The sequence below is a fragment of the Chanodichthys erythropterus genome, chromosome 6 (assembly GCF_024489055.1).
Source record: "Chanodichthys erythropterus isolate Z2021 chromosome 6, ASM2448905v1, whole genome shotgun sequence".
Lineage (NCBI taxonomy): Eukaryota > Metazoa > Chordata > Actinopteri > Cypriniformes > Xenocyprididae > Chanodichthys > Chanodichthys erythropterus.
Window position 1 is genome coordinate 34,387,460 of NC_090226.1, and position 16,419 is coordinate 34,403,878.

The window sequence follows — 16,419 nt, forward strand, 5'->3', positions numbered from 1 at the left end:
ACCCACTTTGAAACATTCGGGAGATTTTTCCACTCTTCCAAATATTCTACTAAGGGAACCAGTCTCTCGAGACTGGTCTCTGGTGTTTTTTGAGCACTTGGCTCGTCTATCTGACGTGGCGCACCGGCAGACAGACGAATCACGTGCTGGCCGACCCTCCTCGGAGGATCGGTGGAAACTGCTGTGCCCTGACTCACGCTTGGTGGCAGGGTTGACAGAACGGTCCCCTGAGGGCACCGAGGAGGACCCGATATCCGAATCCCCCCGGAGGGGGCTGCCCTCGAGAGATCCTGCACTATGTCAGGACCTCTTCTTTGAAGCCTTCCGAGAGATAATGACGGTCCTCAGATCCGTCCTACCTCCGGACTTTTAAATTCCTCAGAATTTAATGTATTCAATATTTCATTTAATCCTCAAATTAAATGCAGCCAGTTCTTATATAAATATATATTTTTTTGAACAGACTGAATATATTTAGAATACAAAAAAGAATTATAGCTCGTAATAATTCGCAAGGTATTTTAGGGAAAGAGAGAAAGGGAACTCCCGTCTACTCAGATCCCTTAATATATACATACACATACACACACATGCATAATTACGGACACGTGATATATGCGCAGCCTCGGCAAACGCAAGACCCGAGCCGTATATTCTTTAATGAAAACTCAGTCTACGCGCTGCCTCGGCAAGCGCGAGATTCGAGCTTTGCAATAGACTTTTATTCCCTCGAGAATAAAGCCAACAGGAGTGGAGCTACAAAACTCCCGCTAGTGCATACTTTTCTTCGGGACATTTTTATGAATGAACACTGTCACTGTCAGTTGTGAGCTGACGTGCACGCTCCACTCCCAGCAAACAAAACATAAATCGTGTGTATCCCAACTCGCTTTGTAGTGTAGCACAGGGGAAAAATCAAACTGCTGTTCACGATTGATTTGTTATAAACGTGTGATTTTGAAACACGATATGTGTGTGTGTGACTGTGAGGTGGCGATCCTCAGATCGATATCACAATATCCACCTCCTCAGAGCTGGACATGTGAGTATCGGTGCCTCAACCCGGGGGAAGAAACCACAGAGCGTGCTTCCACCTGGGAGACGGCGCTGAACCTTGCTGGTGAGGGCAGAGAAAAGGCGCGCCCGTTTCTAATCCCTCTGTCAGATCCATTTGTGAACCCCACGAACGGAGCCTCCGCCCTGCCTCAGCAGAAGCGGGACCCGATCCGCGGGGAACACTGGAGCAGTGTCCTGAGAGTGAGTTTTTACAGTGCACACAGACGGCTCCCTCGAGAGCTGCCTGTGCTCACTCCCATTTCACTGCTGTTTCTCGCCATAATACGTGTCTTTTTTATATATAAATATATGGATTGGTGTGAGATACTCTTGTCCTCAGACGAAGAGATCTTGACTTGTTTATATGTAATAAGACAAACAACACCAAATAAGACACACAAGATACAGAGAGCGCTTGCTGAAGACAACAGAAGCTGGCGTGCTTTGTGTTCAGGTGTGCTTTATAGCTTCCTGATCCGTGACGTCACCCGTCTCTGACGTCACGTCTTTTCATTGGTTGGATACAGAGGTGCTTCACGAACACAGAATACAGAGGGTTCCCATCACGTCATACGACGTAGCGTCGATAGTTCCCACGAAAGGGAACTTTATTTTCTCCACAGGGGGCCTTTAAGAAAGGCGAGTTCTTGTTATGTAAAGTGTGTGTTTAATTGGCTTGCAAAGTGGGCAACAGGGCTGGAACAATACTATCGATGCATCGCGATTCATGGATCATTTCTGATACTTTCCAAATGCATCTCAAACAGATTCAGAGCTTAGTTTTTAACCACATGCTCAATTGCTCATGAAGAAGAGCGCTCGTGCATTTGGCTGAGTCTGAGAATGTACTTGCACCTCAGAATGCTTTAATGACGCGAGATTAATGTAAACAGCCCACTGCAAACACCCTTGTAATTCACTTCAACATTTTTGAACTTTATGAATGATTATTTTAGGTTTAAGTGGTGTGTGTAAGGAATTAGAAGGAAGCAGAGTACGGCTGTTTCTAAAGCACGTAGTGCCATCTGCTGTTCAAAACTAAGCTCACAATCGTTTTGAGAGAGAATCGCGATACATACGGAAAATATCAGAATCGATCCAGAATCATTTCTCTATTCACATTGCATCGATGTATTGTCCCAGCCCTAGAGGGCAATAAACATTCAGTTCCTCAGTCAAACTCAGAGAGAGAAGAGGATTGCAAGTCCATCTCCAGTCCTGGAAGTGCTACAGAATGTCTTTTTGTTTTGTATTTATTTCATTGATCAAATGTCTTTTTGTTTTTGAATCATGTGAGAACGCTTTCATCCATTGGGGAATGGAGGCCAATGCAATCATTCTTTCAGGGGACCATAAATGTTGAATGTTTTTACAGGCAGTGTTTTCGCCATTGCTCAAAATAATTTAATTGGTTTTAGTTGGACAAACTCAAATGAAACATAATTCAGTCATATGAACTTTTATGAGTATTTTGCACTTTCTTTTACTTTCAAGTTCACAGAACTGATATATTTTGAGTGAACTGAACTGTTTAGTTGTTTAGAGCTTTAGACAAACTTAAAGGTGCCCTAGAATTAAAAATTGAATTTATCTTGGCATAGTTGAATAACAAGAGTTCAGTACATGGAAATGACATACAGTGAGTCTCAAACTCCATTGTTTCCTCCTTCTTATGTAAATCTCATTCGTTTAAAGGACCTCCAAAAAACAGGCGAATCTCAACATAACACCGACTGTTACGTAACAGTCGGGATCATTAATATGTACGACCCCAATATTTGCATATGCCAGCTCATGTTCAAGGCATTACACAAGGGCAGCCAGTATTAACGTCTGGATCTGTGCACAGCTGAATCATCAGACTAGGTAAGCCAACAAGAACAATAGTGAAAAATGGCAGATTGCCTCAAAGTTTTAAAATTCTGCCAACTTATTCGGGTTTACAGTGTGCTCGCATTATTTCTGAAGGCATTTGTGCTGCAAATTCATTAATCGACAATGAATTTATTAAGTTTTGAGTTGTATTACAGGCTTTACCATCTTTGCTTTTTGCTTGTAAACTCTTCTCCAAAAGAGGTTTCTTTGTTTTAGAGAAACGATTCCTCAGATGGTTACCTTTTTGAACGATGCATTGTGTTAATAATGTTGCTCATTAGTTATGGCTACAATTTGTCCGAACAAACACACATTCAGTAGACAAAAGCTCCATAAAGTAGTCTTGAAAGTTGTTACACAAGATCTAGAAGGGTTTATACAGTGGATGCTATTGTAAAGACTGTAAGTCTGTCCTCATCTGTCCTCATTATATGTGTTGCCAAAATCCTCCTTTTGAACCCAGCAGTGAAGCTTGATGTAACAGTTATTCTGCTCAAAGAATGAAACACAACTGCCCCCTGTTGATTTAGTATATCCTCTGCGGCATAATTTGCAGGATTTCTTTCCCTTTACTCTGTATTAGCCTGAATGTTTCCTCAGAACTCAATTTCATCCAAGATTTTTCCATGTTATTCTAACAACGGCAGAAAATTCAAGTGCACACTTTTCTATTCATTAGCAATCAACATAATAAATTGTTAATATTAATTTGTCAAAAAGGCAGGCACACATTTGTAAAGGCCCTTTCACACCAAAAGTGAAATGAATAAGCCTCAGGCTGAAGGAAATGCAGATTCACACCTGAACAGTAGAGGGTGCAGCTCAAACAAACCTTTCAGCTGTGCTGCCATTCGGGATCACAGAAGAACAGGATGCAGGAGTAGTAGTAAATAAGTAAATAAATGCTCACATTTGTACTCTAGAACTAGTCTAGAATAACCATCATGTTACATCTTACCCTTGATTTCTCTTAACATGAGGACAGGAGAGCTGTCAATACATGGGAAAACAAAGTAACTTGTATTACTTATTTGAAAAAGTAAAAAGTGAAAAGATATTTTGTTGCAATTTTAAAAGTAATGCATTACTTTACTAGTTACTTGAAAAAAGTAATCTGATTATGTAACTTGTGTTACTTGTAATGCATTACCCCAAATATGCCTAAACGAACCAATCTAAGGGAGAAAACGCACCAGGTTCTGAAACATACGCTCCAAACGACCTTAAGTTTGTAGGCATGTTATTTTATAACATGGCTTTAGAATCTACAAATGAACAGATCAAATAATTGATTCATTTTTGTTGGTTGTGACATCCTAAAATGGGCCTACATTTTTTAAAATTCTATTTAGTACCTTATACCATAATAAATATAATTTATTATGATTGTTTATATCATTGTTGCATATCGGCATATATCAATGATAAAGCATCAAGGCATTATAGACAACACTATGATATTTTAAAGCTGCTATAAACTATGTGTATTGTAAAAATAAAAACACTATACAAATAAAATTGACTTCACTTTATGTCAGGAGGGTCTTGGGATGATGTGTGCCAAGTTTCATATGACCTGAAAACTTTATCACGTTCTGCTTATGATGAAATATGAAGACACTTAAAAGGCACAGAACTGCAGCTGAGTTTAAACACCATCACACTCAATTCAACATTAATATGTTAAATAACACTTTTAATACTAGGTGCATATATTTCCATTTATATACTATATCCAGCTCGATCCAGCTGTCCTCCTAAAATTTTCTTTCGATCTGCAGAACACTGAAGAAAATTACACTTATAAAAGGCTTCATAAAAATGCGTAGCAGTGTGTGTTTATGGTCAGTGCAAGTCCACTGCAGTCTCTGGTCAGCGTCCATGTTTCTGGGGACAAAAGGATGAACATTAGATTGTCCCATCGCTCCAGTGGGTCGTCCATTGCTTTTTGTGCAAAATAAAAGTCTTGTCCAGAAGTGGCGTCTCTTGCCGCAGGATCTTCACAGCCTGATACTGGGGCACTTGATCTCCATGTCGAACCCTATGGAAGAAACCACACTGCAAGAGAGAAAGAGGTTGAATTAGATAAAATAAATCACATTGTGCAACCTTGATCCCAGCGTCCAAAGTTAACACATGCCCAGTGCCAAACGTGAGTAAAAAATAATGTTTGACTGATAACTTTAAAAAAAAAAATTATGTTCAATGTTTCATTCCATAGTACGTAATACATAATCCTCCATTCATTCATGGCATGCTTGAGCTGAAGCTGCTTTAGCTTTATCAACCTCTTTTTTTACTGTTTTATTTTTAAGGTGATAAAGTTAAAGCTCGACATGCTCATCTAACAGATACCCTTCTCAGACAAGATAAAGTCTAATGACTTGTTCATGTCTAATATTTTGTGCATCTTTTATAACTTGATCAAACTTTTAGTATGTACTCGGTTGTATTCCTTACCCTAAACATCAACCTTCTGAAGCACTAAAAACAAAATTTCAATCATCTTCATTCTTCAAAGAACGGCAGGCTTTAATTCTTGAAGAATGTTTTTTTATTGTTCTATATTTGTTGATTACATGCACAACACCCTCGTGCATTATCAGTATCAGTAAGTCAAATCATAATTAAAAATCATAACTGGTGTTGAAATCTGTGTCCTGCATTTAGGCACAATATGCAAATGTTCAATGATTAATGCCCCTGGTATACATCATTTTCCGCGTTCCGATCCTGAGTGTGGAAAGACGTGTTCATTGCATGCTCACTATCTAGTGGACTTTTGTTTTCATGCACTCAAATCACCCGCAAAAATTTGGCTTGTCCACGGACAGTGCGCTGACTGTCGCTGGAAACATGGGCAGCCGAAGTATACTATTAAATCTATTTATTTCAACTTACTTTCTCTTATTATAGAGAGTGAAAGTTTGTTCTGCTTTGCATCCTACACTGACACCACACAAATCTGGTGGCTTCAGCTCTTATTATATCATGGATATTAAAGGTGCAGTAAGCAATTTTTGAAAAATGCTGTTGAAAATGGATCTGACCGAGCACCAAACACACTTGTAGCCAATCAGCTGCAAGGGGCGTGTCCACTCATGATGAGGGAGGAGAGAGAGCTCAGTGCACAAGACAGACATACTATAGATAGAGAAATGACAGAGAAAATACAAACGAGGAAAAGGCCAGGGGAATATAACTTTAAAAACAAGGGTTACAAACCTGCGTTAATATCGGAGAAGCTTTCCAGCACATGAGAGACCTTAAAGTGTGTGTACACAGCCACTCTATAATGGTAAAAATCCACCCACTCATTTTTTTAATCCCCATAAATCATAAGCAGTCTCTCAGGATAAGCCGTTTGTATTTTCTATGCAATGTGACATCACATTGCACAGGCCCCGCCCACAACCACTGACAGACTCTGCCCTATTAGCTTAGCTCCTCCCCCGAGTGAGCTGTACACAGTCCGCCATGTTTATCTCCTCGCCAGAGCATTAACAGCAGCATTCAAGTAAGAAATATATTCTTACTAAAGCTACTAAAGTTATTCAGTCAACAGCATTGAGTGATTTTCTGTTTTTCTTTTGTTTGATTCATATTAACAGCATTTACAGCAGTAGGTACTGTATATTACGCTGCTGTCACTTTAATACACAGATCTAATATACACATGTGATTTCTTTCCCTGCTGTTTATGTTCACAGACATATCCGACTGTGTTTGTGAACTTTGTCTGTTTTTGACAAAACCTTGTGTGTATTTGACAGTTTAAGCACAATGAGACGTGAAAGAGAACCGTTTGACATCCAGCTTTGACTCAAAAAATCATATATCAGAAGTTTAGACTTTAAATGGATACAAATTATTAACTTTCATGATGAAGAAGAACTGCAATGTCATGTGAGCCTGACCACGATTGAGATAATAATCAAAACCAAACAGATGTTGTTTGTTTTTGGAAAATATCAGAGGCATGATTTGTACAGGCTCCGCCCTCTTCTGGAAAGTGGGGTGGGGAGCAGCAGCTCATTTGCATTTAAAGATACATGCACGATATTATATTTTGCTGTTCTACGGAACTATGATATGCTGTCTTTTGCTTGAATATACTCATGTCATCTTGTTTGTTCATTTGCATTATTATTATTATTATAAGCATCTAACGTCTAAACATTTTCCACCGCCCATTTCAATCATCGGCTTCCAAAATGTGTCAGAAAAGTGAGATAGCACTCCTAATATATGTTTTTTCTTTCGAGTCCACATTTAATGATCGCAATAACCCCTTAATCTTGTCACATTTGTAGTTACTTGGACTTTCATGTTATATGTCGGGAGCTGTTCATGAAAACGGTGTTTTTTGGGAAGGAATGACTTTGCCATCGAATGAGTAGATGAGCTAAATAACAATTAGACATTCGACCTGAACTATCATAGCAACACAAATTGCTTTCACTTATCGATGACATCCTACCCTCGGGTGGCAGGCACAGTAGATTCCTTGCCTGTGCTGCATAGTGTGAATGTGAATGTGTGGGTGGAGCTATCAAGATAGGGGTGTGGTCATTTGGGATTTGGGCGTGTTTGTTTTGGGTAGGGGCGTTTACCAGAAATCGCTTACTGCACCTTTAGGCATTCCCATTATTATTTAGATACTGGTTATCATGCCAAAGCCACAGCGCATCAGCACACTCCACCGCAGAATTGAGCTGTACCACATGACGTGTGCTAGAGGAAGATCAGGCTGGACGAGGCTCTTATTGAAGATCAGAGGCCTGTTTCCCCTCCACATCAGACGGCTGCTGCTGCAGATGAGCGCTGTAATACTCGGTCTCATAGTGACGCTGCCTCTCAGTGCGCTTGAAAAAACCACACTGCTCCACCAGACGGGAATGTATAACAGACATAGGCGTAGGTACAGAAAGAAGAACACATGAAGAACTAGCAATGGGGGGTTAAATCATTAGAAGTGAGGAAATATTATATAGACAATAGTATGCAATCGCATTCATTGGATGGAAGAGAACAGTAATATGAGTAATATGAGGGTGAGTAAATAATGACAGAATGTTCATTTTGGGAGAAATACTGTATGCATTGAAATGACAGCAAATCAAGCTTGGAAAACCACATTTCCGATGTCTCAAAAAGTGACAAAAGTTTGTCTCAGGATGAACTTAAACATCCTTTTAATCCTGTTGTTCACTGGAGCCATGGCAAATCTATGTGCAGTCAAGCTGCATTACTATATGATCTATGTGTATTGTGAAAAGTGCTATACCAATACATTTGAAAAAGTTCATATAACATTGGGCATTTTTGACTAGGACTGACTGGCAACTAGTAAGTTCACCAGTAATCACACCATGTCAGCATGCCAAATTATTCTTTTGGGCATTCACAATGACTGTAGATGGTCAAATGATCGAAAAACATATTTTCCTCCTCTTGTTTTCCAGTACAAATATCTAAACATTCTTAAATCAAGGTTCATTTACTGGAGAAGCTGAGTGACTTTAGCTAGCTGAGTGGCTTTTTGCTTAAAACAAGAAAAATATCTGACAATGGGGACCAAAAATTTTGTACTGACCCCATTGGCAGCCATTTTGTTTATTGTTTTAAAATGCCCCTATTATGCTATTTGTGATATTCCCTTTAATGCAGTGTGTAATAGAGCTGTTTGTGAATGTAAAAGGTCTGCAAAGATCAAAGTGCAGATAAATGTTATTGTCTCATATGTAGGTTTGTAACTAATTTGTATAATGCCTGCTCTTCATTGGCTGAACAGCATCTCTATGCCCCGCCCTCAATCACTGTAGCCATCTGACCAATCACAGCAGAGCAGCTCTCAGAAAGGCGGGGTTTAGAAAGACCGAATCCTTGATGGAAGCGTTTCAGACACTGAGAGAAAAGAGCTGATGCTGCAGTGGATATTATGAGAGAATTAAAGTGTTTTTGATCCTGGTTGAATGTGAACCTGTTGTAGCAGACTTTAAGCATGAAGCCATTTTTCACAAAACAACACATAATTTGATGAAAGAATGTTTAGATGTGCATAGGGGAAAAATACTTCTTTGCTCTGTGCAAGCTGTGCAATAAAAGCAGAAACTTGTTGAGTGTTTTCAGGTGTACACTCACCTTCCACAGCACACACACGAGCAGCGCGAGAACAATAACTCCAGCCAGGACGGCGATGAGGATGATCCACCACGGGATGCTGTGCTGGTCCGAGAGCCCGATCTCTGGGTAAATCATCACTGACACCTGCACAAACACAAACACTGATGCACTAACAAGAACACGCATGGGAGTGTGGGCATGTGTGATCACGTGTGCTATCTGACCTGTGTAGCAGCGTCCTTCAGCACTAGATGCCTGATGTCGGATTTAATGGTGATATTGGCTCTGACCAGCAGCTCCACGGCACTGACCGATGAAAACTCCTAATAAACACAGAGGGAATGCTGTACTGAGAGTTAATCCATTAGATCGCACATACGTATAGACCCTGGGCACATTTATGGACATTAATTCACTGACTGTGGGCTTGATTCGGATGTGTTTGAGGTGATTGCTGTGGCGCCATTTTCTTGTCTGAAACTGTGTTTCCATCTTTTCAATGTAACTCTCCATTAAGCTGATAGTTTCTGTCCCACCATATCAACTAGGGTTTGTCAAAAAAATCTATTTTTCAATTAATCTTTTTCTGCTGCTGCTCCCGCCCCCTTTCCAGAAGAGGGCGGAGCTTTAACAGCTCAACAACAACAAAGCTGGAGAATCTCACGCAGCCAAAATGATGAAAGTTTTCAGCCTTACATTGTTCAAACCGGAGTCGACACTGATGGAGAGACTCAGGAAGAAGTTACAACTTTTAGACGTTTCTGAATGGTTAGTGGATAAATTGATGTAGTTGCTGTGGAGTTGATTCAACTCATCTACTAGCATGTGCCGTCATGTTCATCTTTTGTGTTGAATTGATCCTCGTTTGTGAAGCAGTCCGGCGTAAAATGACGGCATGACAACAACACTCTACTACAACAACTCTTCCTCTTCTCTAAAGCAGCCCAACATGGCCCCGCCCCCTTTGTTGTGTGTTCTCGGGGGCGGGGTTTATGTAAATTTTAGGGTTAGTGATGTACTAACCCGGGAAGAAGCTCGTTGTAGTCCCTACCAGCCGTCTGTTGTAGTCCTTAAACAGAGAATTCTTAAAAAGAAAATCTCTCTTTGCATTGAAATTTGAGCGTCGTAACTTTGCAGATGTTGTTTATGATCAAACAGCAACATTACACACTAACTAAAGTTAAAAAAGTCAAATCATAATAAACCACCTCTTTAAGAGAAAGACAACACGTGTATCAGTATATTGGATCCGTGCATTAGTCTTAAAGTGACAGCAGCCTAATATTCCTGCTGCTGTCTGTGTTTTTAATGTTACTCAAACTACAAATTACTAAAAAATCACCCACTGCTCTTGACTGAATACATTTTCTGAACCTTTAATAAGGATGAACCTTTATTTAATTTGTACAGTGAAGATTATATGCAATGTTGTTTTACATTTGATTACTTTATTCAGTTTCTTAACCCGAAATCTACTATTATGTTTGGCATCAAAATTGGAATTGAGCATTGTTAAATTTCACTGGTATCTAAAATTATCTAAAAAACAGCTGTTTAATTAATGTATTACTTTTTTGTGATGGGGCAGAGTTAAAACTGAATCATTGAATTCACTGAATCAAATCGAGAATCAAGAATCAAATTGAGATCTTGTGAATATGAATCGAATTTAATCAGAACATTTGGCTCAATATCAACAGGAAAGACGATCGTTGAAGGGCGAGCATCTCTCACCTCAATGAAAGTGCTGTTCCACAAGTTTGCTCTGATCCTGATATGCATGGAGCCGGAGAACTTGTCTAGAGGACACCGGAAGAGCAGGCAGCGTGCAGAGCCCAGTAAACAATCCTTAAACACATCAGTAGGTCATTCACAATCAATGGCAGATTACGGAATGAAATATGGTCGCCAAAGTATTTCTCATTTTGTCTGATTCACACTGACCAGTGTGAGAGACTTCCTCCTCTCAGACGCAGACACAGCTGGAGTGATTTTGCCTTCAGGGTTTTTGGGAGCCACGTCTGCTTCGGTCTCCTGATGCGAGCGCACCTTTCTGCTGCTCTGTTCACAGATGACCCATTTAAACATCTTTTGCATTTATGGATGACCAGCAGCTTCATTTGATGTGTGTCTGCGAGTACCTTGAGGTGTTCTGTCTGGGCCAGACGCAGAGGGTCGAGCGCCGACTGTGGTTCACAGCGAGTGTGTGGATGGCCCTCGATCTGCAGAGCGCTCGGATACAACAGCCACTTCTTATTGATCAGCTCGTACGGCCACAGGATGTTCAGAGAGGCTGAGCCGAACGTTTGGAGAGACTGCCCAGTATTAGTCATCTGTTATCACACAGGACACATGAGTTACTTCTGTCCTGTTCCTTTTATTTCTCCATACAGTTTCTCCATACAAATGAAGACTTCTGTTCTACGTTCCATTAAAAATAACTGAGTAATCCAATTAGTTACTTTTTTAGTGAGTAACAGAATATAATTTTACAAACAAACTTCCCCAACAATGTTAATATCCAATATATAGTATGTTTAACATAAAGTACCCATTAGTGGTGGGAGAAAAAAAAAAATCTCAAATGAGTTGCAAATCTTTCTTTGGGATTTTGCAAAACTTACAATGTGTGGTGTCTGTGGTATTTCAGTGTTCATTTCGGTTCATTTTCAGTTCCAGTACGAAATTTAGTTTTACAATTAAATTATATATATGAATTTACATTTAAAGTAGCTAAACAGTTTAAAAACAGTTTTTCATCTTTGGAATTTAGAACTAAAATTAAAGGGTTAGTTTACCCAAAACAGTTTTTCATCTTCAGAACACAAATTAGGATATTTTTGATGAAATCTGAGAGGTATATGACTCGTCCATAGACAGCAATATAATCAACACTTTCAAGGTTGTCTCTTCATAACATTAAGGTGGAACGACTGCAGTCACATGACTGTTTTTACAATGTTTTTAGTACCTTTCTGGACCTTGAAAGTGTTGATTATATTGGATTAAAAATATCTTAATTAGTGTTTTGAAGATGAATGAAGGTCTTACATGTGTGGAATGACATGAGGGAGAGTAATTAATGACAGAATTTAGCACTTTACTTAAAGACTATATATAAAATGCATATATACAATGTTTTTTAAATGCATTAATTATGCCTTGAAATGCACCTTATAATGCATTGTATGATCTCATGAATAATTATAATCTCAGTTATAATACATTATAAAACTTATCTATTCATTGAACATATCTTTAGAAAGAATAATGCATTAAAAGATTACAGACATGTATTATTATATTATAATGAAACTTTGGTTATAATTATTTATGAAAAATATAATGCAGTATAATGTCCATAAATGCATTATACATAAAGGTTTTTGTAACCAGACTTGTTAGTTTAATAATGGAATGTTGTTAATTTTTTCCAAAAATGTCCATAGTGCAGCTCTAAAGGAAACATGGATGAGAACTCCATTAAGTCTCTTGAGATATGATAGAGCACCTCCAAATCTTCTGAGCACATGAACTTACAATAAATTCATAGTCCACTGCGCTGCCGACGTCCTCCAGTGATGTCATGGCGCTCTCTCCCCTCACCTCTCCGCTGAAGAACAGCTGATGAGGGCGAGACAGCCTACAGGAGACCAACAAAACACCATCATCACACAGCATTTTAAGAATAGCTTCCGAGAACATTTCATGAGATATTAGATCTATTTATGGACACTTGTGAGATATACACTGAATTTTCAAAGAAAATAAGCTGTTATTTTAGTAACCATATGTAAACACACCAATAATCAGAGATAAAGGGAAGTGAACACACACCCGCTGAGCACCAGAGGAAGCTCGATCACCACTCGCGCAAACGCCGTGACGGGGGCCAAAGAAGGCTGCTCACTTATCCTGTGTGACATTTACATGGCTGAAATGATTACATTCGTTTTGGCATTTTTCAACAGGGTGAATCTCACAACAATGTCCAGGTTACATTTCATCCCAAATGGGAGGTCAGCATAAATATAATTTCTACCTATGGATGGCACATCACAGAGCAGTGCAAGACGAGCATTTGTGGTTAAAAAGTATATAATTTTTTATTTTTTTTTAGAAAATGACTGATGGTTTCTCTAGATAAGACTCTTATTCCTCGTCTGGGATCAAGTAGAGCTCTTTGAAGCTGCACTGAAACTGACATTTGGACCTTCAACCCGTCAAATATTGCATTGTCTTCACTGTATGAAGTAAATATAAATGTATTCTTATTAAAGCTAAAAAAGGTTATTCATTCAAGAGCAGTAAGTTATTTTCTCTCTTGTTTGATTCACATTATTGACTCAGAGCGGCAGGTTTATTAGGCTGCTGTCACTTTAAGACCAAATGCACTGATCCAATATACTGATACACATCCGGTTTACACCCAGCTGGTCACTTGAAACATACATGAATACTGCACATGATGGGCATTTTGACACAATTGCATGTGTATTCGACCATTTAAGCGCAACAGGACGTGAAAGAGAATTGAGTTCACGATCACATGCTGACAGATGTGGCTTTCTGTTTGCGCACTTATGCTCTGTGACAGTTCTTTTTCACTGCTTATTGTGCTTAATCTTTTAACATCAAGCACATCTTGCTCTTTATATTCTCATTCATGCATTTCATCACTCTGAAGTGTTAATAGTGCTATATATTTACATACCGCGATACGCAAAATATAGCAAAATCTCCAACGATAGACATTTGATACCGATGTAACAATATATATAATCATACTGCCCAGCACTCAAGCTAATTTACCCTGTTTAGTAAATCTGGCCCTAAGTATGCTACATGTAAGTACAAATAAATCATGGTAGTTTGTGTAGTACTGTAGTAATATGGTTTCTAATGATCTGAATTTTGAAAAATCTGTTATGAATTTAAAAATATAATTGTAATAAAAGTAAAGGTATTGTGCTGCTGTCATGAAAAAGGGATGTTACAATGAAAAATAAATATTCAGGGTGAAATATGACCCAGACATTTCTTTGTGAGATTCATCAAAAATCATTTGTATGATTTAGTTTTGCTTACAAAAGAAATACACACAGCAAAATCCCCAGAGTTAAATCAACTCTGCTCAGAGAACATATGGTCCCTCCCTACAAGTTAAAATAACACTGAAGCAGAGTTAAAGTTAATATGATGATGATATGCCATTTGTGGAGTTGTTTAATTAGATCTTAAGAGATTTAATGTATTTTATCTTCAGTTTATTTCATCTAAGGCTGTGGCTAGAAGCATTTGTAGTTCTCTTCAGTGATTCTGCTTGTTAACAGCAGGTGTTCATCACTAATGCTCAATCATAACTTAATTATCTCATTAACTTTAACTCTGCTTCAGTGTTACTTTAACACCATATAGAGAGGGACCATATGTACTCTGAGCAGAGTTGATTTAACTGGGGATTTTGCTGTGCAGGCAGGCAGAAAACAGGACTGTAACTCACGTGGACAGTGCGAGATGAACAGACAGTGACGTAGTTTCTATAGTGATCGCAGAAGTGCTCAGAATAAGATAGAATTTGACCTGACATAAAGAATTCATGGTCAATTTGAGTTTCCTGAAGGTCAGAATCGTGTAACTGTGCATGTGAGACTGTTACTGTACCATTGCGTCTCTTTTGACCGGATTGCCCAGTTCACAAAGCGCCTGAGAGCCGTTCTGATTGACTTCACACAACACCTTCAAAACAAGAACACATCAGGAACTACTGCTGGCTCTGACTGACACATAAACATGCTCAGCATTGCTGATGGTGTACCTGCTGTCCCATGACTCCAGAGTACGAGAGCGTGTTTGGCAGAGACACCAGCAGCTGGGCGGCGTGGGCATCATCCCCATCCTCCTGCGGGGTTTCTGGGTTAGACGGCATGTTAGTCACCGTGACCTCCAGCACTATTGACCTCTGATCCGACAGAGAGAACACTGGCACATCAGACCCGTCGCTAAAAGCAAAGCATGTGGGAGAAATTAAAATAACCAGGGCTTCTATACTTTGCAAGATTTTTACATTTGCACACAGTCATTTTCACTGTGAGTGAAATGCTTGCACTGTACAGCAGAACCTGGTTTAGGCAATTTATGAATCCTTTGTAGGAACATTTAGGCAACTATCACATGTTCACACACATCTTTATAAATGCAGTCATGGAGACATCAATTCAGATACAGAAATATGTGTATGGTCACTTACCGCGGTAGAGGAGTGAAGTCATTTGAAATGGGTGCTTTTGTGCCAAACTGATAGACAAGCTGAAGGTTGCTCTGGCATATTTTATCCTCACCGCACCCTTCCCTGACAAAATTAACCTGAGAACAGACAGAAAGCTTGCACATTCAGTTTTAATGTTATACTAATGGTTCCTGATGGATTTGAATTACCATTCAACAAACATTATATAAGGGATAATGTACTTACAGCAAGTCATTTTCACAAAATAAGCTGACATGAAGCAAACAGCTGTCATATGACTACTTGAATACATGGACTAGCAGTATTGATTTTGGGTGTAATATTGAAATCGTAGGTGGAGTTTGGGGGGGACCAAAGCCAATGATTTTGCCTGAGCTATGAATAAATTTGTTTTTAAAAATGATACAATTCACATTTATTTGTCTTATCTTATCATTTTACTGTAGAATGAGTAAATGTTTGTTGTTAGGATGTTTTAAAAGGTACATTTCTAGGCTGATTACATTTTTAAGCTGCTGTGCCTCAGCGGTCTAACAGCACTCATCAATGTCAAAATGATCAAGATGGCCAATCAAATCAAAGAGGGCGGGTCTTACTGTCAGTGTCACAGCGAGAGTTCTTGGAAAGATGCAAGTAGACAACAGTTTTTCAATAGAAATGTTCAGCGACTGACAGTAATAGACTATTTGATTAAAACTGTTCAACTTTTTATGAAATTTTGCTGTTTTGAACTAAAAATATGCAATAGTGATTCATGTACTGATTCATAAATAATTGTGACAAGACAAGAAATGTTTGTGTTTTCAACATATTAGGTACATATTTCAACATATTAGGTATACAAATGAGAGTGAATGTGTGCACATTTTAAAATAAAATATTATTTGCAAATAGCTCAAACTTCATAACTACAATTAGACCTAGACGTTATTTTACCATTCTTATTTATTTATTCCCTTAAAGACCCCCTGTGGTGAAAATCAAGTGTTTAATGTTGTTTATAGGTCTATGTTGTGTTTCTAATATGCTTTAAGACAAACCATGTGCAAATTCATCATTCAACACCATTGCTGAACCATTGTGTAGCGTTTACTTCAGTAAAGTTGACCGAG

General features: G+C 38.8%; 1 protein-coding gene across 3 annotated transcripts in view; it reads right to left on the reverse strand.

Moving 5' to 3' along the window:
* Positions 1-4,459: 4,459 nt before the first annotated feature.
* The window catches only part of itga7 (integrin, alpha 7), a 30,837-nt gene continuing 18,877 nt past the window's right edge, over positions 4,460-16,419 (reverse strand). Inside the window, exons 14-26 of one of the 3 annotated variants that reach the window (XM_067388748.1) lie at positions 15,308-15,423; positions 14,876-15,059; positions 14,722-14,796; positions 14,561-14,640; positions 12,895-12,972; positions 12,598-12,700; positions 11,199-11,390; positions 11,002-11,118; positions 10,792-10,905; positions 9,282-9,380; positions 9,076-9,201; positions 7,653-7,811; positions 4,851-4,989 (exon numbers count right to left, since the gene is read on the reverse strand). In XM_067388748.1, coding sequence (XP_067244849.1) covers positions 7,695-7,811; positions 9,076-9,201; positions 9,282-9,380; positions 10,792-10,905; positions 11,002-11,118; positions 11,199-11,390; positions 12,598-12,700; positions 12,895-12,972; positions 14,561-14,640; positions 14,722-14,796; positions 14,876-15,059; positions 15,308-15,423 — 1,401 coding nt within the window. In that variant the 3' untranslated portion in view covers positions 4,851-4,989; positions 7,653-7,694. Of the gene's footprint in view, positions 4,990-7,652; positions 7,812-9,075; positions 9,202-9,281; positions 9,381-10,791; positions 10,906-11,001; positions 11,119-11,198; positions 11,391-12,597; positions 12,701-12,894; positions 12,973-14,560; positions 14,641-14,721; positions 14,797-14,875; positions 15,060-15,307; positions 15,424-16,419 lie in introns of all 3 variants that reach the window. The other 2 variants (XM_067388747.1, XM_067388749.1) reach the window with 2 other exon arrangements.